At 65.7% G+C, this 24,463-nt stretch overlaps 1 protein-coding gene across 1 annotated transcript; it reads right to left on the bottom strand.

Annotated features, from left to right (window-relative positions):
• Positions 1 to 2,028: 2,028 nt before the first annotated feature.
• Positions 2,029 to 2,460, bottom strand: LOC135806973 (UPF0746 protein DDB_G0281095-like; the record flags this gene model as incomplete). The annotated part of the gene is made up of 1 exon (XM_065321087.1): positions 2,029 to 2,460. A coding segment is annotated over one exon (432 nt), but the record flags the coding sequence as incomplete, so codon positions are not given.
• Between the last annotated feature and the right edge of the window lie 22,003 nt (positions 2,461 to 24,463).

The following is a 24,463-nucleotide window of genomic DNA, read 5'->3' on the forward strand; positions in this document are numbered from 1 at the left end:
GCTGCCGCTGCTGCTGCGCTCTTGCCTTCTGCTGCCGCTGCTGCTGCGCTTTTGCCTTCTGCTGCCGCTGGTGCTACTGCGCTCTTGCCTTCTGCTGCCGCTGTTGCTGCGCTCTTGCCTTCTGCTGCCGCTGCTGCTGCGCTCTTGCCTGCTGCTGCGTTCTTGTCTTCTGCTGCTGTGCTGCTGCGCTCTTGCCTTCTGCTGCCGCTGCTGCTGCGCTCTTGCCTTCTGCTGCCGCTGCTGCTGCGCTCTTGCCTTCTGCTGCCGCTGCTGCTGCGCTCTTGCGTTCTGCTGCCGCTGCTGCAGCGCTCTTGCCTTCTGCTGCCGCTGCTGCTGCGCTCTTGCCTTCTGCTGCCGCTGCCCTCTTGCCTTCCGCTGCCGCTGCTGCTGCGCTCTTGCCTTGTTCTGCCGCCGCTGCTGCGCTCTTGCCTTCTGCAGCCGCCGCTGCTGCGCTCTTGCCTTCTGCTGCCGCTGCTGCTGCGCTCTTGCCTTCTGCTGCCGCTGCTGCTGCGCTCTTGCCTTCTGCTGCCGCTGCTGCGCTTTTGCCTTCTGCTGACGCTGCTGCTACTCTGCGCTACTCTGCGCTCTTTCTTACTGCTGCCGCTGCTGCTTAGCTCTTGCCTTCTGCTGCCGCTGCTGCTGCGCTCTTGCCTACTGCTGCCGCTGCTGCTGCGCTCTTGCCTTCTGCTGCCACTGCTGCTGCGCTCTTGCCTTCTGCTGCCGCTGCTGCTGCGCTCTTGCCTTCTGCTGCCGCTGCTGCTGCGCTCTTGCCTTCTGCTGCCGCTGCTGCCGCTGCTGCGCTTTTGCCTTCTGCTGCCGCTGCTGCTACTGCGCTCTTGCCTTCTGCTGTTGCTGTTGCTGCGCTCTTGTCTTCTGCTGCCGCTGCTGGTGCGCTCTTGCCTGCTGCTGCGTTCTTGTCTTCTGCTGCTGTGCTGCTGCGCTCTTGCCTTCTGCTGCCGCTGCTGCTGCGCTCTTGCCTTCTGCTGCCGCTGCTGCTGTGCTCTTGCCTTCTGCTGCCGCTGCTGCTGCACTCTTGCCTTCTCCTGCCGCTGCTGCTGCGCTCTTGCCTTCTGCTGCCGCTGCTGCTGCGCTCTTGCCTTCTGCTGCCGCTGCTGCTGCGCTCTTGCCTTCTGCTGCCGCTGCTGCTGCGCTCTTGCCTTCTTCTGCCGCCGCTGCTGCGCTCTTGCCTTCTGCAGCCGCTGCTGCTGCGCTCTTGCCTTCTGCTGCCGCTGCTGCTGCGCTCTTGCCTTCTGCTGCCGCTGCTGCTGCGCTCTTGACTTCTGCTTCCGCTGCTGCTGCGCTCTTGCCTTCTGCTGCCTGCTGCGCTCTTGCCTTCTGCTGCTGCTGCGCTCTTGCCTTCTTCTGCCGCTGCTCTCTTGCCTTCTGCTGCCGCTGCTGCTGCGCTCTTGCCTTCTGCTGCCGCTGCTGCGGACCTCTTGCCTTCTGCTGCCACTGCTGCTGCGCTCTTGCATTCTGCTGAAGCTGCTGCTGCTGCTGCGCTCTTGCCTTCTGCTGCCGCTGCTGCTGCTGCGCTCTTGCCTTCTGCTGCCGCTGCTGCTGCGCTCTTGCCCGCTGCTGCCGCGCTCTTGCATTCTGCTGCTGCTGCTGCTGCTGCTGCGCTCTTGCCTTCTGCTGCCGCTGCTGCCGCTGCTGCTGCGCTCTTGCCTTCTGCTGCCGCTGCTGTTGCGCTCTTGCCTTCTGCTGCCGCTGCTGCTGCGCTCTTGCCTTCTGCTGCCGCTGCTGCTGCGCTTTTGCCTTCTTCTGCCGCTGCTGCTGCGCTCTTGCCTTCTGCTGCCGCTGCTGCTGCGCTCTTGCCTTCTGCTGCCACTGCTGCAGCGCTCTTGCCTTCTGCTGCCGCTGCTGCTGCGCTCTTGCCTTCTGCTGCCGCTGCTGCTGCGCTCTTGCCTTCTGCTGAAGCTGCTGCGCTCTTGCATTCTCCTGCCGCTGCTGCTGCGCTCTTGCCTTCTGCTGCCGCTGCTGCTGCGCTCTTGCCTTCTGCTACCGCTGCTGCTGCGCTCTTGCCTTCTGCTGCCGCTGCTGCTGCGCTCTTGCCTTTTGCTGCCGCTGCTGCTGCTGCTGCGCTCTTGCCTTCTGCTGCCGCTGCTGCTGCGCTCTTGCATTCTGCTGCCGCTGCTGCTGCTGCTGCGCTCTTGCCTTCTGCTGCCGCTGCTGCTGCGCTCTTGCATTCTGCTGAAGCTGCTGCTGCTGCTGCGCTCTTGCCTTCTGCTGCCGCTGCTGCTGCTGTGCTCTTGCCTTCTGCTGCCGCTGCTGCTGCGCTCTTGCCTTCTGCTGCCGCTGCTGCTGCGCTCTTGCCTTCTGCTGCCGCTGCTGCTGCGCTCTTGCCTTCTGCTGCCGCTGCTGCTGCTGCTGCGCTCTTGCCTTCTGCTGCTGCTGCTGCTGCGCTCTTGCATTCTGCTGCCGCTGCTGCTGCTGCTGCGGTCTTGCCTTCTGCTGCCGCTGCCGCTGCGCTCTTGCCTTCTGCTGCCGCTGCTGCTGCGCTCTTGCATTCTGCTGCCGATGCTGCTGCCCTCTTGCCTTCTGCTGCCGCTGCTGCTGCACTCTTGTCTTCTGCTGCCGCTCTGCTGCGCTCTTGCCTTCTGCTGCCGCTGCTGCTGCGCTCTTGCCTTCTGCTGCCGCTGCTGCTGCGCTCTTGCCTTCTGCTGCCGCTGCTGCTGCGCTCTTGCCTTCTGCTGCCGCTGCTGCTGCGCTCTTGCCTTCTGCTGCCGCTGCTGCTGCGCTCTTGCCTTCTGCTGAAGCTGCTGCGCTTTGCATTCTGCTGCCGCTGCTGCTGCGCTCTTGCCTTCTGCTGCCGCTGCTGCTGCGCTCTTGCCTTCTGCTACCGCTGCTGCTGCGCTCTTGCCTTCTGCTGCCGCTGCTGCTGCGCTCTTGCCTTTTGCTGCCGCTGCTGCTGCTGCTGCGCTCTTGCCTTCTGCTGCCGCTGCTGCTGCTGCGCTCTTGCATTCTGCTGCCGCTGCTGCTGCTGCTGCGCTCTCTTGCCTTCTGCTGCCGCTGCTGCTGCGCTCTTGCATTCTGCTGAAGCTGCTGCTGCTGCTGCGCTCTTGCCTTCTGCTGCCGCTGCTGCTGCTGTGCTCTTGCCTTCTGCTGCCGTTGCTGCTGCGCTCTTGCCTTCTGCTTCCCTTGCTGCCGCGCTCTTGCATTCTGCTGCTGCTGCTGCTGCTGCGCTCTTGCCTTCTGCTGCCGCTGCTGCTGCGCTCTTTCCTTCTGCTGCCGCTGCTGCTGCGCTCTTGCCTTCTGCTGCCGCTGCTGCTGCGCTTTTGCCTTCTTCTGCCGCTGCTGCTGCGCTCTTGCCTTCTGCTGCCGCTGCTGCTGCGCTCTTGCCTTCTGCTGCTGCTGCTGCTGCGCTCTTGCCTTCTGCTGCCGCTGCTGCTGCGCTCTTGCCTTCTGCTCCCGCTGCTGCTGCGCTCTTGCCTTCTGCTGCCGCTGCTGCTGCGCTCTTGCCTTCTGCTGCCGCTGCTGCTGCGCTCTTGCCTTCAGCAGCGGCAGCAGAGGGCAAGAGCGCAGCAGCAGCGGCAGCAGAAGGCAAGAGCGCAGCAGCAGCGGCAGCAGAAGGCAAGAGCGCAGCAGCAGCGGCAGAAGAAGGCAAAAGCGCAGCAGCAGCGGCAGCAGAAGGCAAGAGCGCAGCAGCAGCGGCAGCAGAAGGAAAGAGCGCAGCAGCAGCGGCAGCGGAAGGCAAGAGCGCAACAGCAGCAGCAGCAGCAGAATGCAAGAGCGCGGCAGCAAGGGCAGCAGAAGGCAAGAGCGCAGCAGCAGCGGCAGCAGAAGGCAAGAGCACAGCAGCAGCAGCGGCAGCAGAAGGCTCTTGCCTTCTGCTGCCGCTGCTGCTGCGCTCTTGCCTTCTGCTGCCGCTGCTGCTGCGCTCTTCCATTCTGCTGCCGCTGCTGCTGCGCTCCTGCCTTCTGCTGCCGGTGCTGCTGCGCTCTTGCCTTCTGCTGCCGCTGCTGCTGCGCTCTTGCCTTCTGCTGCCGCTGCTGCGCTCTTGCCTTCTGCTGCTGCTGCGCTCCTGCCTTCTGCTGCAGCTGCTGCTGCGCTCTTGCCTTCTGCTGTCGCTGCTGCTGCGCTCTTGCCTTCTGCTGCCGCAGCTGCTGCGCCCTTGCCTTCTGCTGCCGCTGCTGCTGCGCTCTTGCCTTCTGCTGCCGCTGCTGCTGCGCTCTTGCCTTCTGCTGCCGCTGCTGCTGCGCTCTTGCCTTCTGCTGCCGCTGCTGCTGCGCTCTTGCCTTCTGCTGCCGCTGCTGCTGCGCTCTTGCCTTCTGCTGCCGCTGCTGCTGCGCTCTTGCCTTCTGCTGCTGCGCTCTTGCCTTCTGCTGCCGCTGCTGCTGCGCTCTTGCCTTCTGCTGCCGTTGCTGCTGCGCTCTTGCATTCTGCTGCCGCTGCTGCTGCGCTCTTGCCTTCTGGCGCCGCTCCTGCTGCGCTCTCGCATTCTGCTGCCGCTGCTCCTGCCCTCTCGCCTTCTGCTGCCGCTGCTGCTGCGCTCTTGCCTTCTGCTGCCGCTGGTGCTGCGCTCTTGCCTTCTGCTGCCGCTGCTGCTGCGCTCTTGCCTTCTGCTGCCGCTGCTGCTGCGCTCTTGCCTTCTGCTGCCGCTGCTGCTGCGCTCTTGCCTTCTGCTGCCGCTGCTGCTGCGCTCTTGCCTTCTGCTGCCGCTGCTGCTGCGCTCTTGCCTTCTACTGCCGCTGCTGCTGCATTTTTGCCTTCGGCTGCCGCTACTGCACTCTTGCCTTCTGCTGCTGCCCCTGCTGCTGCGCTCTTGCCTTCTGCTGCCGCTGCTGCTGCGCTCGTGCTTTCTGCTGCCGCTGCTGCTGCGCACTTGCCTTCTGCTGCCGCTGCTGCCGCTGCTGCTGCGCTCTTGCCTTTTGCTCCTGCCGCTGCTGCTGCGCTCTTGCCTTCTGCTGCCGCTACTGCTGCGCTCGTGCTTTTTGCTGCCGCTGCTGCTGCGCTCTTGCCTTCTGCTGCCGCTGCTGCTGCTGCCGCTGCTGCTGCGCTCTTGCCTTCTGCTGCCGCTGCTGCTACGCTCTTGCCTTCTGCTGCCGCTGCTGCTGCACTCTTGCCTTCTGCTGCCGCTGCTGCTGCGCTCTTGCCTTCTGCTGCCGCTGCCGGTCTTGCAATTTGCTGCCGCTGCTGTTGCGCTCCTGCCGCTGCCGCTGCGCTCTTGTGTTCTGCTGGCGCTGCTGCTGCGCTCTTGCCTTCTGATGGCGCTGCTGCTGCGCTCTTGCCTTCTGCTGCCGCTGCTGCTGCGCTCTTGCCTTCTGCTGCCTCTGCTGCTGCGCTCTTGCCTTCTGCTGCTCCTGCAGCTGCTGCTACTGCTGCTGCTGCGCTCTTGCCTTCTGCTGCCGCTGCTGCTGCGCTCTTGCCTTCTGCTGCCGCTGCTGCTGCGCTCTTGCCTTCTGCTGCCGCTGCTGCTGCGCTCTTGCCTTCTGCTGCCGCAGCTGCTGCGCTCTTGCCTTCTGCTGCCGCTGCTGCTGCGCTGTTGCCTTCTGCTGCCGCTGCTGCTGCGCTCTTGCCTTCTGCTGCCGCAGCTGCTGCGCTTTTGCCTTCTGCTGCCGCTGCTGCTGCACTCTTGCCTTCTGCTGCCGCTGCTGCTGCGCTCTTGCCTTCTGCTGCCGCAGCTGCTGCGCTCTTGCCTTCTGCTGCCGCTGCTGCTGCGCTCTTGCCTTCTGCTGCCCTTGCTGCCGCGCTCTTGCATTCTGCTGCTGCTGCTGCTGCTGCTGCGCTCTTGCCTTCTGCTGCCGCTGCTGCTGCGCTCTTGCCTTCTGCTGCCGCTGCTGCTGCGCTCTTGCCTTCTGCTGCCGCTGCTGCTGCGCTCTTGCCTTCTGCTGCCGCTGCTGCTGCGCTCTTGCCTTCTGCTGCCGCTGCTGCGGCGCTCTTGCCTTCTGCTGCCGCTGCTGCTGCGCTCTTGCCTTCTGCTGCCGCTGCTGCTGCGCTCTTGCCTTCTGCTGCCGCTGCTGCTGCGCTCTTGCCTTCTGCTGCCGCTGCTGCTGCGCTCTTGCCTTCTGCTGCCGCTGCTGCTGCGCTCTTGCGTTCTGCTGCCGCTGCTGCTGCGCTCCTGCATTCTGCTGCCGCTGCTGCTGCGCTCTTGCCATCTGCTGTCGCTGCTGCTGCGCTCTTGCCTTGTGCTGCCGCTGCTGCTGCGCTCTTGCCTTCTGCTGCCGCTGCTGCTGCGCTCTTGCCTTCTGCTGCCGCTGCTGCTGCGCTCTCGCCTTCTGCTGCCGCTGCTGCTGCGCTCTTGCCTTCTGATGCCGCTTCTGCTGCGCTCTTGCCTTCTGCTGCCGCTGCTGCTGCGCTCTTGCCTTCTGCTGCCGCTGCTGCTGCGCTCTTGCCTTCTGCTGCCGCTGCTGCTGCGCTCTTGCCTTCTGCTGCCGCTGCTGCTGCGCTCTTGCCTTCTGCTGCCGCTGCTGCTGCGCTCTTGCCTTCTGCTGCTGCCGCTGCTGCTGCGCTCCTGCCTTCTGCTGCCGCTGCTGCTGCGCTCTTGCCTTCTGCTGCCGCTGCTGCTGCGCTCTTGCCTTCTGCTGCCGCAGCTGCTGCGCTCTTGCCTTCTGCTGCCGCTGCTGCTGCGCTCTTGCCTTCTGCTGCCGCTGCTGCTGCGCTCTTGCCTTCTGCTGCCGCTGGTGCTGCGCTCTTGCCTTCTGCTGCCGCTGCTGCTGCGCTCTTGCCTTCTGCTGCCGCTGCTGCTGCGCTCTTGCCTTCTGCTGCCGCTGCTGCTGCGCTCTTGTCTTCAGCTGCCGCTGCTGCTGCGCTCTTGCCTTCTGCTGCCGCTGCTGCTGCTGCTGCGCTCTTGCCTTCTGCTGCCGCTGCTGCTGCGCTCTTGCCTTCTGCTGTCGCTGCTGCTGCGCTCTTGCCTTCTGCTGCCGCTGCTGCTGCGCTCTTGCCTTCTGCTGCTGCTGCTGCTGCTGCTGCGCTCTTGCCTTCTGCTGCCGCTGCTGCGCTCTTGGCTTCTGCTGCCGCTGCAGCTGCGCTCTTGCCTTCTGCTGCCGCTGCTGCTGCGCTGTTGCCTTCTGCTGCCGCAGCTGGTGCGCTCTTGCCTTCTGCTGCCGCTGCTGCTTCGCTGTTGCCTTCTGCTGCCGCTGCTCCTGCGCTCTTGCCTTCTGCTGCCGCAGCTGCTGCGCTTTTGCCTTCTGCTGCCGCTGCTGCTGCACTCTTGCCTTCTGCTGGCGCTGCTGCTTCGCTCTTGCCTTCTGCTGCCGCTGCTGCTGCGCTCTTGCCTTCTGCTGCCGCTGCTGCTGCGCTCTTGCCTTCTGCTGCCGCTGCAGCTGCGCTCTTGCCTTCTGCTGCCGCTGCTGCTGCGCTCTTGCCTTCTGCTGCCGCTGCTGCTGCGCTCTTGCCTTCTGCTGCCGCTGCTGCTGCGCTCTTGCCTTCTGCTGCCGCTGCTGCTGCGCTCTTGCCTTCTGCTGCTGCGCTCTTGCCTTCTGCTGCCGCTGCTGCTGCGCTCTTGCCTTCTGCTGCCGCTGCTGCTGCGCTCTTGCCTTCTGCTGCCGCTGCTGCGGCGCTCTTCCCTTCTGCTGCCGCTGCTGCTGCGCTCTTGCCTTCTGCTGCCGCTGCTGCTGCGCTCTTGCCTTCTGCTGCCGCTGCTGCTGCGCTCTTGCCTTCTGCTGCCGCTGCTGCTGCGCTCTTGCCTTCTGCTGCCGCTGCTGCTGCGCTCTTGCGTTCTGCTGCCGCTGCTGCTGCGCTCCTGCATTCTGCTGCCGCTGCTGCTGCGCTCTTGCCATCTGCTGTCGCTGCTGCTGCGCTCTTGCCTTGTGCTGCCGCTGCTGCTGCGCTCTTGCCTTCTGCTGCCGCTGCTGCTGCGCTCTTGCCTTCTGCTGCCGCTGCTGCTGCGCTCTCGCCTTCTGCTGCCGCTGCTGCTGCGCTCTTGCCTTCTGATGCTGCTTCTGCTGCGCTCTTGCCTTCTGCTGCCGCTGCTGCTGCGCTCTTGCCTTCTGCTGCCGCTGCTGCTGCGCTCTTGCCTTCTGCTGCCGCTGCTGCTGCGGTCTTGCCTTCTGCTGCCGCTGCTGCTGCGCTCTTGCCTTCTGCTGCCGCTGCTGCTGCGCTCTTGCCTTCTGCTGCTGCCGCTGCTGCTGCGCTCCTGCCTTCTGCTGCCGCTGCTGCTGCGCTCTTGCCTTCTGCTGCCGCTGCTGCTGCGCTCTTGCCTTCTGCTGCCGCAGCTGCTGCGCTCTTGCCTTCTGCTGCCGCTGCTGCTGCGCTCTTGCCTTCTGCTGCCGCTGCTGCTGCGCTCTTGCCTTCTGCTGCCGCTGGTGCTGCGCTCTTGCCTTCTGCTGCCGCTGCTGCTGCGCTCTTGCCTTCTGCTGTTGCTGCTGCTGCGCTCTTGCCTTCTGCTGCCGCTGCTGCTGCGCTCTTGTCTTCTGCTGCCGCTGCTGCTGCGCTCTTGCCTTCTGCTGCCGCTGCTGCTGCTGCTGCGCTCTTGCCTTCCGCTGCCGCTGCTGCTGCGCTCTTGCCTTCTGCTGTCGCTGCTGTTGCGCTCTTGCCTTCTGCTGCCGCTGCTGCTGCGCTCTTGCCTTCTGCTGCTGCTGCTGCTGCTGCTGCGCTCTTGCCTTCTGCTGCCGCTGCTGCTGCGCTCTTGGCTTCTGCTGCCGCTGCAGCTGCGCTCTTGCCTTCTGCTGCCGCTGCTGCTGCGCTGTTGCCTTCTGCTGCCGCAGCTGGTGCGCTCTTGCCTTCTGCTGCCGCTGCTGCTTCGCTGTTGCCTTCTGCTGCCGCTGCTCCTGCGCTCTTGCCTTCTGCTGCCGCAGCTGCTGCGCTTTTGCCTTCTGCTGCCGCTGCTGCTGCACTCTTGCCTTCTGCTGGCGCTGCTGCTTCGCTCTTGCCTTCTGCTGCCGCTGCTGCTGCGCTCTTGCCTTCTGCTGCCGCTGCTGCTGCGCTCTTGCCGTCTGCTGCCGCTGCAGCTGCGCTCTTGCCTTCTGCTGCCGCTGCTGCTGCGCTCTTGCCTTCTGCTGCCGCTGCTGCTGCGCTCTTGCCTTCTGCTGCCGCTGCTGCTGCGCTCTTGCCTTCTGCTGCCGCTGCTGCTGCGCTCTTGCCTTCTGCTGCTGCGCTCTTGCCTTCTGCTGCCGCTGCTGCTGCGCTCTTGCCTTCTGCTGCCGCTGCTGCTGCGCTCTTGCCTTCTGCTGCCGCTGCTGCTGCGCTCTTGCCTTCTGCTGCCGCTGCTGCTGCGCTCTTGCCTTCTGCTGCCGCTGCTGCTGCGCTCTTGCCTTCTGCTGCTGCGCTCTTGCCTTCTGCTGCCGCTGCTGCTGCGCTCTTGCCTTCTGCTGTCGCTGCTGCTGCGCTCTTGCATTCTGCTGCCGCTGCTGCTGCGCTCTTGCTTTCTGGCGCCGCTCCTGCTGCGCTCGCACATTCTGCTGCCGCTGCTCCTGCCCTCTCGCCTTCTGCTGCCGCTGCTGCTGCGCTCTTGCCTTCTGCTGCCGCTGGTGCTGCGCTCTTGCCTTCTGCTGCCGCTGCTGCTGCGCTCTTGCCTTCTGCTGCCGCTGCTGCTGCGCTCTTGCCTTCTGCTGCCGCTGCTGCTGCGCTCTTGCCTTCTGCTGCCGCTGCTGCGCTCTTGCCTTCTGCTGCCGCTGCTGCTGCGCTCTTGCCTTCTGCTGCCGCTGCTGCTGCGTTTTTGCCTTCGGCTGCCGCTACTGCGCTCTTGCCTTCTGCTGCTGCCGCTGCTGCTGCGCTCTTGCCTTCTGCTGCCGCTGCTGCTGCGCTCGTGCTTTCTGCTGCCGCTGCTGCTGCGCTCTTGCCTTCTGCTGCCGCTGCTGCCGCTGCTGCTGCGCTCTTGCCTTTTGCTGCTGCCGCTGCTGCTGCGCTCTTGCCTTCTGCTGCCGCTGCTGCTGCGCTCGTGCTTTCTGCTGCCGCTGCTGCTGCGCTCTTGCCTTCTGCTGCCGCTGCTGCTGCTGCCGCTGCTTCTGCGCTCTTGCCTTCTGCTGCCGCTGCTGCTGCGCTCTTGCCTTCTGCTGCCGCTGCTGCTGCGCTCTTGCCTTCTGCTGCCGCAGCTGTTGCGCTCTTGCGTTCTGATGCCGCTGCTGCTGCGCTGTTGCCTTCTGCTGCCGCTGCTGCTGCGCTCTTGCCTTCTGCTGCCGCAGCTGCTGCGCTTTTGCGTTCTGCTGCCGCTGCTGCACTCTTGCCTTCTGCCGCCGCTGCTGCTGCGCTCTTGCCTTCTGCTGCCGCAGCCGCTGCGCTCTTGCCTTCTTCTGCCGCTGCTGCTGCGCTCTTGCCTTCTGCTGCCGCTGCTGCTGCGCTCTTGCCTTCTGCTGCCGCTGGTGCTGCGCTCTTGCCTTCTGCTGCCGCTGCTGCTGCGCTCTTGCCTTCTGCGGCCGCTGCTGCTGCGCTCTTGCCTTCTGCTGCCGCTGCTGCTGCGCTCTTGCCTTCTGCTGCCGCTGCTGCTGCGCTCTTGCCTTCTGCTGCTGCTGCTGCTGCACTCTTGCCTTCTGCTGCTGCTGCTGCTGCTGCGCTCTTGCCTTCTGCTGCCGCTGCTGCTGCGCTCTTGCCTTCTGCTGTCGCTGCTGCTGCGCTCTTGCCTTCTGCTGCCGCTGCTGCTGCACTCTTGCCTTCTGCTGCTGCTGCTGCTGCGCTCTTGCCTTCTGCTGCCGCTGCTGCTGCGCTCTTGGCTTCCGCTGCCGCTGCAGCTGCGCTCTTGCCTTCTGCTGCCGCTGCTGCTGCGCTGTTGCCTTCTGCTGCCGCAGCTGCTGCGCTCTTGCCTTCTGCTGCCGCTGCTCCTTCGCTGTTGCCTTCTGCTGCCGCTGCTGCTGCGCTCTTGCCTTCTGCTGCCGCAGCTGCTGCGCTTTTGCCTTCTGCTGCCGCTGCTGCTGCACTCTTGCCTTCTGCTGGCGCTGCTGCTGCGCTCTTGCCTTCTGCTGCCGCTGCTGCTGTGCTCTTGCCTTCTGCTGCCGCTGCAGCTGCGCTCTTGCCTTCTGCTGCCGCTGCTGCTGCGCTCTTGCCTTCTGCTGCCGCTGCTGCTGCGCTCTTGCCTTCTGCTGCCGCTGCTGCTGCGCTCTTGCCTTCTGCTGCCGCTGCTGCTGCTACTGCGCTCTTGCCTTCTGCTGCTGCGCTCTTGCCTTCTGCTGCCGCTGCTGCTGCGCTCTTGCATTCTGCTGCCGCTGCTGCTGCGCTCTTGCCTTCTGCTGCCGCTGCTGCTGCGCTCTTGCCTTCTGCTGCCGCTGCTGCGCTCTTGCCTTCTGCTGCCGCTGCTGCTGCGCTCTTGCCTTCTGCTGCCGCTGCTGCTGCGTTTTTGCCTTCGGCTGCCGCTACTGCGCTCTTGCCTTCTGTTGCTGCCGCTGCTGCTGCGCTCTTGCCTTCTGCTGCCGCTGCTGCTGCGCTCGTGCTTTGTGCTGCCGCTGCTGCTGCGCTCTTGCCTTCTGCTACCGCTGCTGCCGCTGCTGCTGCGCTCTTGCCTTTTGCTGCTGCCGCTGCTGCTGCGCTCTTGCCTTCTGCTGCCGCTGCTGCTGCGCTCGTGCTTTCTGCTGCCGCTGCTGCTGCGCTCTTGTCTTCTGCTGCCGCTGCTGCTGCTGCCGCTGCTTCTGCGCTCTTGCCTTCTGCTGCCGCTGCTGCTGCGCTCTTGCCTTCTGCTGCCGCTGCTGCTGCGCTCTTGCCTTCTGTTGCCGCTGCTGCTGCGCTCTTGCCTTCTGCTGCCGCTGCCGGTATTGCAATTTGCTGCCGCTGCTGTTGCGCTCCTGCCGCTGCCGCTGCGCTCTTGTGTTCTGCTGCCGCTGCTGCTGCGCTCTTGCCTTCTGATGGCGCTGCTGCTGCGCTCTTGCCTTCTGCTGCCGCTGCTGCTGCGCTCTTGCCTTCTGCTGCCGCTGCTGCTGCGCTCTTGCCTTCTGCTGCTGCTGCTGCTGCTGCTGCTGCTGCGCTCTTGCCTTCTGCTGCCGCTGCTGCTGCGCTCTTGCCTTCTGCTGCGCTCTTGCCTTCTGCTGCCGCTGGTGCTGCGCTCTTGCCTTCTGCTGCCGCTGCTGCTGCGCTCTTGCCTTCTGCTGCCGCAGCTGCTGCGCTCTTGCCTTCTGCTGCCGCTGCTGCTGCGCTGTTGCCTTCTGCTGCCGCTGCTGCTGCGCTCTTGCCTTCTGCTGCCGCAGCTGCTGCGCTTTTGCCTTCTGCTGCCGCTGCTGCTGCACTCTTGCCTTCTGCTGCCGCTGCTGCTGCGCTCTTGCCTTCTGCTGCCGCAGCCGCTGCGCTCTTGCCTTCTTCTGCCGCTGCTGCTGCGCTCTTGCCTTCTGCTGCCGCTGCTGCTGCGCTCTTGCCTTCTGCTGCCGCTGCTGCTGCGCTCTTCCATTCTGCTGCCGCTGCTGCAGCGCTCCTGCCTTCTGCTGCCGGTGCTGCTGCGCTCTTGCCTTCTGCTGCCGCTGCTGCTGCGCTCTTGCCTTCTGCTGCCGCTGCTGCGCTCTTGCCTTCTGCTGCTGCTGCGCTCCTGCCTTCTGCTGCAGCTGCTGTTGCGCTCTTGCCTTCTGCTGTCGCTGCTGCTGCGCTCTTGCCTTCTGCTGCCGCAGCTGCTGCGCCCTTGCCTTCTGCTGCCGCTGCTGCTGCGCTCTTGCCTTCTGCTGCCGCTGCTGCTGCGCTCTTGCCTTCTGCTGCCGCTGCTGCTGCGCTCTTGCCTTCTGCTGCCGCTGCCGCTGCTGCTGCGCTCTTGCCTTCTGCTGCCGCTGCTGCTGCGCTCTTGCCTTCTGCTGCCGCTACTGCTGCGCTCTTGCCTTCTGCTGCCGCTGCTGCTGCGCTCTTGTCTTCTGCTGCCGCTGCTGCTGCGCTCTTGCCTTCTGCTGCCGCTGATGCTGCGCTCTTGCCTTCTGCTGCCGCTGCTGCTGCGCTCTTGCCTTGTGCTCCCGCTGCTGCTGCGCTCTTGCCTTCTGCTGCCGCTGCTGCTGCGCTCTTGCCTTCTGCTGCCGCTGCTGCTGCGCTCTTGCCTTCTGCTGCCGCTGCTGCTGCGCTCTTGCATTCTGCTGCCGCTGCTGCTGCGCTCTTGCCTTCTGCTGCCGCTCCTGCTGCGCTCTTTCATTCTGCTGCCGCAGCTGCTGCGCTTTTGCCTTCTGCTGCCGCTGCTGCTGCACTCTTGCCTTCTGCTGGCGCTGCTGCTGCGCTCTTGCCTTCTGCTGCCGCTGCTGCTGCGCTCTTGCCTTCTGCTGCCGCTGCTGCTGCGCTCTTGCCTTCTGCTGCCGCTGCTGCTGCGCTCTTGCCTTCTGCTGCTGCTGCTGCTGCGCTCTTGCCTTCTGCTGCCGCTGGTGCTGCGCTCTTGCCTTCTGCTGCCGCTGCTGCTGCGCTCTTGCCTTCTGCTGCCGCTGCTGCTGCGCTCTTGCCTTCTGCTGCCGCTGCTGCTGCGCTCTTGCCTTGTGCTGCCGCTGCTGCTGCGCTCTTGCCTTCTGCTGCCGCTGCTGCTGCGCTCGCCTTCTGCTGCCGCTGCTGCTGCGTTTTTGCCTTCGGCTGCCGCTACTGCACTCTTACCTTCTGCTGCTGCCCCTGCTGCTGCGCTCTTGCCTTCTGCTGCCGCTGCTGCTGCGCTCGTGCTTTCTGCTGCCGCTGCTGCTGCGCTCTTGCCTTCTGCTGCCGCTGCTGCCGCTGCTGCTGCGCTCTTGCCTTTTGCTGCTGCCGCTGCTGCTGCGCTCTTGCCTTCTGCTGCCGCTGCTGCTGCGCTCTTGCCTTCTGCTGCCGCTGCTGCTGCACTCTTGCCTTCTGCTGCCGCTGCTGCTGCGCTCTTGCCTTCTGCTGCCGCTGCCGGTCTTGCAATTCGCTGCCGCTGCTGTTGCGCTCCTGCCGCTGCCGCTGCGCTCTTGTGTTCTGCTGGCGCTGCTGCTGCGCTCTTGCCTTCTGATGGCGCTGCTGCTGCGCTCTTGCCTTCTGCTGCCGCTGCTGCTGCGCTCTTGCCTTCTGCTGCCGCTGCTGCTGCGCTCTTGCCTTCTGCTGCTTCTGCTGCTGCTGCTGCTGCTGCTGCGCTCTTGCCTTCTGCTGCCGCTGCTGCTGCGCTCTTGCCTTCTGCTGCCGCTGCTGCTGCGCTCTTGCCTTCTGCTGCCGCTGCTGCTGCGCTCTTGCCTTCTGCTGCCGCAGCTGCTGCGCTCTTGCCTTCTGCTGCCGCTGCTGCTGCGCTGTCGCCTTCTGCTGCCGCTGCTGCTGCGCTCTTGCCTTCTGCTGCCGCAGCTGCTGCGCTTTTGCCTTCTGCTGCCGCTGCTGCTGCGCACTTGCCTTCTGCTGCCGCAGCTGCTGCGCTCTTGCCTTCTGCTGCCGCTGCTGCTGCGCTTTTGCCTTCTGCTGCCCCTGCTGCTGCGCTCTTGCCTTCTGCTGCTGCAGCTGCTGCGCTCTTGCCTTCTGCTGCCGCTGCTGCTGCGCTCTTGCCTTCTGCTGCCGGTGCTGTTGCGCTCTTGCCTTCTGCTGCCGCTGCTGCTGCGCTCTTGCCTTCTGCTGCCGCTGCTGCGCTCTTGCCTTCTGCTGCTGCTGCGCTCCTGCCTTCTGCTGCAGCTGCTGCTGCGCTCTTGCCTTCTGCTGCCGCTGCTGCTGCGCTCTTGCCTTCTGCTGCAGCTGCTGCGCTCTTGCCTTCTGCTGCCGCTGCTGCTGCGCTCTTGCCTTCTGCTGCCGCAGCTGCTGCGCTCTTGCCTTCTGCTGCCGCTGCTGCTGCGCTTTTGCCTTCTGCTGCCGCTGCTGCTGCGCTCTTGCCTTCTGCTGCCGCTGCTGCTGCGCTCTTGCCTTCTGCTGCCGCTGCTGCCGCGCTCTTGCCTTCTGCTGCCGCTGCTGCTGCGCTCTTGTCTTCTGCTGCCGCTGCTGCTGCGCTCTTGCCTTCTGCTGCCGCTGATGCTGCGCTCTTCCCTTCTGCTGCCGCTGCCGGTCTTGCAATTCGCTGCCGCTGCTGTTGCGCTCCTGCCGCTGCCGCTGCGCTCTTGTGTTCTGCTGGCGCTGCTGCTGCGCTCTTGCCTTCTGATGGCGCTGCTGCTGCGCTCTTGCCTTCTGCTGCCGCTGCTGCTGCGCTCTTGCCTTCTGCTGCCGCTGCTGCTGCGCTCTTGCCTTCTGCTGCTTCTGCTGCTGCTGCTGCTGCTGCTGCGCTCTTGCCTTCTGCTGCCGCTGCTGCTGCGCTCTTGCCTTCTGCTGCCGCTGCTGCTGCGCTCTTGCCTTCTGCTGCCGCTGCTGCTGCGCTGTTGCCTTCTGCTGCCGCTGCTGCTGCGCTCTTGCCTTCTGCTGCCGCAGCTGCTGCGCTTTTGCCTTCTGCTGCCGCTGCTGCTGCACTCTTGCCTTCTGCTGCCGCTGCTGCTGCGCTCTTGCCTTCTGCTGCCGCAGCTGCTGCGCTCTTGCCTTCTGCTGCCGCTGCTGCTGCGCTCTTGCCTTCTGCTGCCCTTGCTGCCGCGCTCTTGCATTCTGCTGCTGCTGCTGCTGCTGCTGCGCTCTTGCCTTCTGCTGCCGCTGCTGCTGCGCTCTTGCCTTCTGCTGCCGCTGCTGCTGCGCTCTTGCCTTCTGCTGCCGCTGCTGCTGCGCTCTTGCCTTCTGCTGCCGCTGCTGCTGCGCTCTTGCCTTCTGCTGCCGCTGCTGCGGCGCTCTTGCCTTCTGCTGCCGCTGCTGCTGCGCTCTTGCCTTCTGCTGCCGCTGCTGCTGCGCTCTTGCCTTCTGCTGCCGCTGCTGCTGCGCTCTTGCCTTCTGCTGCCGCTGCTGCTGCGCTCTTGCCTTCTGCTGCCGCTGCTGCTGCGCTCTTGCGTTCTGCTGCCGCTGCTGCTGCGCTCCTGCATTCTGCTGCCGCTGCTGCTGCGCTCTTGCCATCTGCTGTCGCTGCTGCTGCGCTCTTGCCTTGTGCTGCCGCTGCTGCTGCGCTCTTGCCTTCTGCTGCCGCTGCTGCTGCGCTCTTGCCTTCTGCTGCCGCTGCTGCTGCGCTCTCGCCTTCTGCTGCCGCTGCTGCTGCGCTCTTGCCTTCTGATGCCGCTTCTGCTGCGCTCTTGCCTTCTGCTGCCGCTGCTGCTGCGCTCTTGCCTTCTGCTGCCGCTGCTGCTGCGCTCTTGCCTTCTGCTGCCGCTGCTGCTGCGCTCTTGCCTTCTGCTGCCGCTGCTGCTGCGCTCTTGCCTTCTGCTGCCGCTGCTGCTGCGCTCTTGCCTTCTGCTGCTGCCGCTGCTGCTGCGCTCCTGCCTTCTGCTGCCGCTGCTGCTGCGCTCTTGCCTTCTGCTGCCGCTGCTGCTGCGCTCTTGCCTTCTGCTGCCGCAGCTGCTGCGCTCTTGCCTTCTGCTGCCGCTGCTGCTGCGCTCTTGCCTTCTGCTGCCGCTGCTGCTGCGCTCTTGCCTTCTGCTGCCGCTGGTGCTGCGCTCTTGCCTTCTGCTGCCGCTGCTGCTGCGCTCTTGCCTTCTGCTGCCGCTGCTGCTGCGCTCTTGCCTTCTGCTGCCGCTGCTGCTGCGCTCTTGTCTTCAGCTGCCGCTGCTGCTGCGCTCTTGCCTTCTGCTGCCGCTGCTGCTGCTGCTGCGCTCTTGCCTTCTGCTGCCGCTGCTGCTGCGCTCTTGCCTTCTGCTGTCGCTGCTGCTGCGCTCTTGCCTTCTGCTGCCGCTGCTGCTGCGCTCTTGCCTTCTGCTGCTGCTGCTGCTGCTGCTGCGCTCTTGCCTTCTGCTGCCGCTGCTGCGCTCTTGGCTTCTGCTGCCGCTGCAGCTGCGCTCTTGCCTTCTGCTGCCGCTGCTGCTGCGCTGTTGCCTTCTGCTGCCGCAGCTGGTGCGCTCTTGCCTTCTGCTGCCGCTGCTGCTTCGCTGTTGCCTTCTGCTGCCGCTGCTCCTGCGCTCTTGCCTTCTGCTGCCGCAGCTGCTGCGCTTTTGCCTTCTGCTGCCGCTGCTGCTGCACTCTTGCCTTCTGCTGGCGCTGCTGCTTCGCTCTTGCCTTCTGCTGCCGCTGCTGCTGCGCTCTTGCCTTCTGCTGCCGCTGCTGCTGCGCTCTTGCCTTCTGCTGCCGCTGCAGCTGCGCTCTTGCCTTCTGCTGCCGCTGCTGCTGCGCTCTTGCCTTCTGCTGCCGCTGCTGCTGCGCTCTTGCCTTCTGCTGCCGCTGCTGCTGCGCTCTTGCCTTCTGCTGCCGCTGCTGCTGCGCTCTTGCCTTCTGCTGCTGCGCTCTTGCCTTCTGCTGCCGCTGCTGCTGCGCTCTTGCCTTCTGCTGCCGCTGCTGCTGCGCTCTTGCCTTCTGCTGCCGCTGCTGCGGCGCTCTTCCCTTCTGCTGCCGCTGCTGCTGCGCTCTTGCCTTCTGCTGCCGCTGCTGCTGCGCTCTTGCCTTCTGCTGCCGCTGCTGCTGCGCTCTTGCCTTCTGCTGCCGCTGCTGCTGCGCTCTTGCCTTCTGCTGCCGCTGCTGCTGCGCTCTTGCGTTCTGCTGCCGCTGCTGCTGCGCTCCTGCATTCTGCTGCCGCTGCTGCTGCGCTCTTGCCATCTGCTGTCGCTGCTGCTGCGCTCTTGCCTTGTGCTGCCGCTGCTGCTGCGCTCTTGCCTTCTGCTGCCGCTGCTGCTGCGCTCTTGCCTTCTGCTGCCGCTGCTGCTGCGCTCTCGCCTTCTGCTGCCGCTGCTGCTGCGCTCTTGCCTTCTGATGCTGCTTCTGCTGCGCTCTTGCCTTCTGCTGCCGCTGCTGCTGCGCTCTTGCCTTCTGCTGCCGCTGCTGCTGCGCTCTTGCCTTCTGCTGCCGCTGCTGCTGCGGTCTTGCCTTCTGCTGCCGCTGCTGCTGCGCTCTTGCCTTCTGCTGCCGCTGCTGCTGCGCTCTTGCCTTCTGCTGCTGCCGCTGCTGCTGCGCTCCTGCCTTCTGCTGCCGCTGCTGCTGCGCTCTTGCCTTCTGCTGCCGCTGCTGCTGCGCTCTTGCCTTCTGCTGCCGCAGCTGCTGCGCTCTTGCCTTCTGCTGCCGCTGCTGCTGCGCTCTTGCCTTCTGCTGCCGCTGCTGCTGCGCTCTTGCCTTCTGCTGCCGCTGGTGCTGCGCTCTTGCCTTCTGCTGCCGCTGCTGCTGCGCTCTTGCCTTCTGCTGTTGCTGCTGCTGCGCTCTTGCCTTCTGCTGCCGCTGCTGCTGCGCTCTTGTCTTCTGCTGCCGCTGCTGCTGCGCTCTTGCCTTCTGCTGCCGCTGCTGCTGCTGCTGCGCTCTTGCCTTCCGCTGCCGCTGCTGCTGCGCTCTTGCCTTCTGCTGTCGCTGCTGTTGCGCTCTTGCCTTCTGCTGCCGCTGCTGCTGCGCTCTTGCCTTCTGCTGCTGCTGCTGCTGCTGCTGCGCTCTTGCCTTCTGCTGCCGCTGCTGCTGCGCTCTTGGCTTCTGCTGCCGCTGCAGCTGCGCTCTTGCCTTCTGCTGCCGCTGCTGCTGCGCTGTTGCCTTCTGCTGCCGCAGCTGGTGCGCTCTTGCCTTCTGCTGCCGCTGCTGCTTCGCTGTTGCCTTCTGCTGCCGCTGCTCCTGCGCTCTTGCCTTCTGCTGCCGCAGCTGCTGCGCTTTTGCCTTCTGCTGCCGCTGCTGCTGCACTCTTGCCTTCTGCTGGCGCTGCTGCTTCGCTCTTGCCTTCTGCTGCCGCTGCTGCTGCGCTCTTGCCTTCTGCTGCCGCTGCTGCTGCGCTCTTGCCGTCTGCTGCCGCTGCAGCTGCGCTCTTGCCTTCTGCTGCCGCTGCTGCTGCGCTCTTGCCTTCTGCTGCCGCTGCTGCTGCGCTCTTGCCTTCTGCTGCCGCTGCTGCTGCGCTCTTGCCTTCTGCTGCCGCTGCTGCTGCGCTCTTGCCTTCTGCTGCTGCGCTCTTGCCTTCTGCTGCCGCTGCTGCTGCGCTCTTGCCTTCTGCTGCCGCTGCTGCTGCGCTCTTGCCTTCTGCTGCCGCTGCTGCTGCGCTCTTGCCTTCTGCTGCCGCTGCTGCTGCGCTCTTGCCTTCTGCTGCCGCTGCTGCTGCGCTCTTGCCTTCTGCTGCTGCGCTCTTGCCTTCTGCTGCCGCTGCTGCTGCGCTCTTGCCTTCTGCTGTCGCTGCTGCTGCGCTCTTGCATTCTGCTGCCGCTGCTGCTGCGCTCTTGCTTTCTGGCGCCGCTCCTGCTGCGCTCGCACATTCTGCTGCCGCTGCTCCTGCCCTCTCGCCTTCTGCTGCCGCTGCTGCTGCGCTCTTGCCTTCTGCTGCCGCTGGTGCTGCGCTCTTGCCTTCTGCTGCCGCTGCTGCTGCGCTCTTGCCTTCTGCTGCCGCTGCTGCTGCGCTCTTGCCTTCTGCTGCCGCTGCTGCTGCGCTCTTGCCTTCTGCTGCCGCTGCTGCGCTCTTGCCTTCTGCTGCCGCTGCTGCTGCGCTCTTGCCTTCTGCTGCCGCTGCTGCTGCGTTTTTGCCTTCGGCTGCCGCTACTGCGCTCTTGCCTTCTGCTGCTGCCGCTGCTGCTGCGCTCTTGCCTTCTGCTGCCGCTGCTGCTGCGCTCGTGCTTTCTGCTGCCGCTGCTGCTGCGCTCTTGCCTTCTGCTGCCGCTGCTGCCGCTGCTGCTGCGCTCTTGCCTTTTGCTGCTGCCGCTGCTGCTGCGCTCTTGCCTTCTGCTGCCGCTGCTGCTGCGCTCGTGCTTTCTGCTGCCGCTGCTGCTGCGCTCTTGCCTTCTGCTGCCGCTGCTGCTGCTGCCGCTGCTTCTGCGCTCTTGCCTTCTGCTGCCGCTGCTGCTGCGCTCTTGCCTTCTGCTGCCGCTGCTGCTGCGCTCTTGCCTTCTGCTGCCGCAGCTGTTGCGCTCTTGCGTTCTGATGCCGCTGCTGCTGCGCTGTTGCCTTCTGCTGCCGCTGCTGCTGCGCTCTTGCCTTCTGCTGCCGCAGCTGCTGCGCTTTTGCGTTCTGCTGCCGCTGCTGCACTCTTGCCTTCTGCCGCCGCTGCTGCTGCGCTCTTGCCTTCTGCTGCCGCAGCCGCTGCGCTCTTGCCTTCTTCTGCCGCTGCTGCTGCGCTCTTGCCTTCTGCTGCCGCTGCTGCTGCGCTCTTGCCTTCTGCTGCCGCTGGTGCTGCGCTCTTGCCTTCTGCTGCCGCTGCTGCTGCGCTCTTGCCTTCTGCGGCCGCTGCTGCTGCGCTCTTGCCTTCTGCTGCCGCTGCTGCTGCGCTCTTGCCTTCTGCTGCCGCTGCTGCTGCGCTCTTGCCTTCTGCTGCTGCGCTCTTGCCTTCTGCTGCCGCTGCTGCTGCGCTCTTGCCTTCTGCTGCCGCTGCTGCTGCGCTCTTGCCTTCTGCTGCCGCTGCTGCTGCGCTCTTGCCTTCTGCTGCCGCTGCTGCTGCGCTCTTGCCTTCTGCTGCCGCTGCTGCTGCGCTCTTGCCTTCTGCTGCTGCGCTCTTGCCTTCTGCTGCCGCTGCTGCTGCGCTCTTGCCTTCTGCTGTCGCTGCTGCTGCGCTCTTGCATTCTGCTGCCGCTGCTGCTGCGCTCTTGCTTTCTGGCGCCGCTCCTGCTGCGCTCGCACATTCTGCTGCCGCTGCTCCTGCCCTCTCGCCTTCTGCTGCCGCTGCTGCTGCGCTCTTGCCTTCTGCTGCCGCTGGTGCTGCGCTCTTGCCTTCTGCTGCCGCTGCTGCTGCGCTCTTGCCTTCTGCTGCCGCTGCTGCTGCGCTCTTGCCTTCTGCTGCCGCTGCTGCTGCGCTCTTGCCTTCTGCTGCCGCTGCTGCGCTCTTGCCTTCTGCTGCCGCTGCTGCTGCGCTCTTGCCTTCTGCTGCCGCTGCTGCTGCGTTTTTGCCTTCGGCTGCCGCTACTGCGCTCTTGCCTTCTGCTGCTGCCGCTGCTGCTGCGCTCTTGCCTTCTGCTGCCGCTGCTGCTGCGCTCGTGCTTTCTGCTGCCGCTGCTGCTGCGCTCTTGCCTTCTGCTGCCGCTGCTGCCGCTGCTGCTGCGCTCTTGCCTTTTGCTGCTGCCGCTGCTGCTGCGCTCTTGCCTTCTGCTGCCGCTGCTGCTGCGCTCGTGCTTTCTGCTGCCGCTGCTGCTGCGCTCTTGCCTTCTGCTGCCGCTGCTGCTGCTGCCGCTGCTTCTGCGCTCTTGCCTTCTGCTGCCGCTGCTGCTGCGCTCTTGCCTTCTGCTGCCGCTGCTGCTGCGCTCTTGCCTTCTGCTGCCGCAGCTGTTGCGCTCTTGCGTTCTGATGCCGCTGCTGCTGCGCTGTTGCCTTCTGCTGCCGCTGCTGCTGCGCTCTTGCCTTCTGCTGCCGCAGCTGCTGCGCTTTTGCGTTCTGCTGCCGCTGCTGCACTCTTGCCTTCTGCCGCCGCTGCTGCTGCGCTCTTGCCTTCTGCTGCCGCAGCCGCTGCGCTCTTGCCTTCTTCTGCCGCTGCTGCTGCGCTCTTGCCTTCTGCTGCCGCTGCTGCTGCGCTCTTGCCTTCTGCTGCCGCTGGTGCTGCGCTCTTGCCTTCTGCTGCCGCTGCTGCTGCGCTCTTGCCTTCTGCGGCCGCTGCTGCTGCGCTCTTGCCTTCTGCTGCCGCTGCTGCTGCGCTCTTGCCTTCTGCTGCCGCTGCTGCTGCGCTCTTGCCTTCTGCTGCTGCTGCTGCTGCACTCTTGCCTTCTGCTGCTGCTGCTGCTGCTGCGCTCTTGCCTTCTGCTGCCGCTGCTGCTGCGCTCTTGCCTTCTGCTGTCGCTGCTGCTGCGCTCTTGCCTTCTGCTGCCGCTGCTGCTGCACTCTTGCCTTCTGCTGCTGCTGCTGCTGCGCTCTTGCCTTCTGCTGCCGCTGCTGCTGCGCTCTTGGCTTCCGCTGCCGCTGCAGCTGCGCTCTTGCCTTCTGCTGCCGCTGCTGCTGCGCTGTTGCCTTCTGCTGCCGCAGCTGCTGCGCTCTTGCCTTCTGCTGCCGCTGCTCCTTCGCTGTTGCCTTCTGCTGCCGCTGCTGCTGCGCTCTTGCCTTCTGCTGCCGCAGCTGCTGCGCTTTTGCCTTCTGCTGCCGCTGCTGCTGCACTCTTGCCTTCTGCTGGCGCTGCTGCTGCGCTCTTGCCTTCTGCTGCCGCTGCTGCTGTGCTCTTGCCTTCTGCTGCCGCTGCAGCTGCGCTCTTGCCTTCTGCTGCCGCTGCTGCTGCGCTCTTGCCTTCTGCTGCCGCTGCTGCTGCGCTCTTGCCTTCTGCTGCCGCTGCTGCTGCGCTCTTGCCTTCTGCTGCCGCTGCTGCTGCTACTGCGCTCTTGCCTTCTGCTGCTGCGCTCTTGCCTTCTGCTGCCGCTGCTGCTGCGCTCTTGCATTCTGCTGCCGCTGCTGCTGCGCTCTTGCCTTCTGCTGCCGCTGCTGCTGCGCTCTTGCCTTCTGCTGCCGCTGCTGCGCTCTTGCCTTCTGCTGCCGCTGCTGCTGCGCTCTTGCCTTCTGCTGCCGCTGCTGCTGCGTTTTTGCCTTCGGCTGCCGCTACTGCGCTCTTGCCTTCTGTTGCTGCCGCTGCTGCTGCGCTCTTGCCTTCTGCTGCCGCTGCTGCTGCGCTCGTGCTTTGTGCTGCCGCTGCTGCTGCGCTCTTGCCTTCTGCTACCGCTGCTGCCGCTGCTGCTGCGCTCTTGCCTTTTGCTGCTGCCGCTGCTGCTGCGCTCTTGCCTTCTGCTGCCGCTGCTGCTGCGCTCGTGCTTTCTGCTGCCGCTGCTGCTGCGCTCTTGTCTTCTGCTGCCGCTGCTGCTGCTGCCGCTGCTTCTGCGCTCTTGCCTTCTGCTGCCGCTGCTGCTGCGCTCTTGCCTTCTGCTGCCGCTGCTGCTGCGCTCTTGCCTTCTGTTGCCGCTGCTGCTGCGCTCTTGCCTTCTGCTGCCGCTGCCGGTATTGCAATTTGCTGCCGCTGCTGTTGCGCTCCTGCCGCTGCCGCTGCGCTCTTGTGTTCTGCTGCCGCTGCTGCTGCGCTCTTGCCTTCTGATGGCGCTGCTGCTGCGCTCTTGCCTTCTGCTGCCGCTGCTGCTGCGCTCTTGCCTTCTGCTGCCGCTGCTGCTGCGCTCTTGCCTTCTGCTGCTGCTGCTGCTGCTGCTGCTGCTGCGCTCTTGCCTTCTGCTGCCGCTGCTGCTGCGCTCTTGCCTTCTGCTGCGCTCTTGCCTTCTGCTGCCGCTGGTGCTGCGCTCTTGCCTTCTGCTGCCGCTGCTGCTGCGCTCTTGCCTTCTGCTGCCGCAGCTGCTGCGCTCTTGCCTTCTGCTGCCGCTGCTGCTGCGCTGTTGCCTTCTGCTGCCGCTGCTGCTGCGCTCTTGCCTTCTGCTGCCGCAGCTGCTGCGCTTTTGCCTTCTGCTGCCGCTGCTGCTGCACTCTTGCCTTCTGCTGCCGCTGCTGCTGCGCTCTTGCCTTCTGCTGCCGCAGCCGCTGCGCTCTTGCCTTCTTCTGCCGCTGCTGCTGCGCTCTTGCCTTCTGCTGCCGCTGCTGCTGCGCTCTTGCCTTCTGCTGCCGCTGCTGCTGCGCTCTTCCATTCTGCTGCCGCTGCTGCAGCGCTCCTGCCTTCTGCTGCCGGTGCTGCTGCGCTCTTGCCTTCTGCTGCCGCTGCTGCTGCGCTCTTGCCTTCTGCTGCCGCTGCTGCGCTCTTGCCTTCTGCTGCTGCTGCGCTCCTGCCTTCTGCTGCAGCTGCTGTTGCGCTCTTGCCTTCTGCTGTCGCTGCTGCTGCGCTCTTGCCTTCTGCTGCCGCAGCTGCTGCGCCCTTGCCTTCTGCTGCCGCTGCTGCTGCGCTCTTGCCTTCTGCTGCCGCTGCTGCTGCGCTCTTGCCTTCTGCTGCCGCTGCTGCTGCGCTCTTGCCTTCTGCTGCCGCTGCCGCTGCTGCTGCGCTCTTGCCTTCTGCTGCCGCTGCTGCTGCGCTCTTGCCTTCTGCTGCCGCTACTGCTGCGCTCTTGCCTTCTGCTGCCGCTGCTGCTGCGCTCTTGTCTTCTGCTGCCGCTGCTGCTGCGCTCTTGCCTTCTGCTGCCGCTGATGCTGCGCTCTTGCCTTCTGCTGCCGCTGCTGCTGCGCTCTTGCCTTGTGCTCCCGCTGCTGCTGCGCTCTTGCCTTCTGCTGCCGCTGCTGCTGCGCTCTTGCCTTCTGCTGCCGCTGCTGCTGCGCTCTTGCCTTCTGCTGCCGCTGCTGCTGCGCTCTTGCATTCTGCTGCCGCTGCTGCTGCGCTCTTGCCTTCTGCTGCCGCTCCTGCTGCGCTCTTTCATTCTGCTGCCGCAGCTGCTGCGCTTTTGCCTTCTGCTGCCGCTGCTGCTGCACTCTTGCCTTCTGCTGGCGCTGCTGCTGCGCTCTTGCCTTCTGCTGCCGCTGCTGCTGCGCTCTTGCCTTCTGCTGCCGCTGCTGCTGCGCTCTTGCCTTCTGCTGCCGCTGCTGCTGCGCTCTTGCCTTCTGCTGCTGCTGCTGCTGCGCTCTTGCCTTCTGCTGCCGCTGGTGCTGCGCTCTTGCCTTCTGCTGCCGCTGCTGCTGCGCTCTTGCCTTCTGCTGCCGCTGCTGCTGCGCTCTTGCCTTCTGCTGCCGCTGCTGCTGCGCTCTTGCCTTGTGCTGCCGCTGCTGCTGCGCTCTTGCCTTCTGCTGCCGCTGCTGCTGCGCTCGCCTTCTGCTGCCGCTGCTGCTGCGTTTTTGCCTTCGGCTGCCGCTACTGCACTCTTACCTTCTGCTGCTGCCCCTGCTGCTGCGCTCTTGCCTTCTGCTGCCGCTGCTGCTGCGCTCGTGCTTTCTGCTGCCGCTGCTGCTGCGCTCTTGCCTTCTGCTGCCG

Source organism: Sycon ciliatum, chromosome 1 (genome assembly GCF_964019385.1).
Source record: "Sycon ciliatum chromosome 1, ocSycCili1.1, whole genome shotgun sequence".
NCBI classification, from domain to species: Eukaryota; Metazoa; Porifera; class Calcarea; order Leucosolenida; family Sycettidae; genus Sycon; species Sycon ciliatum.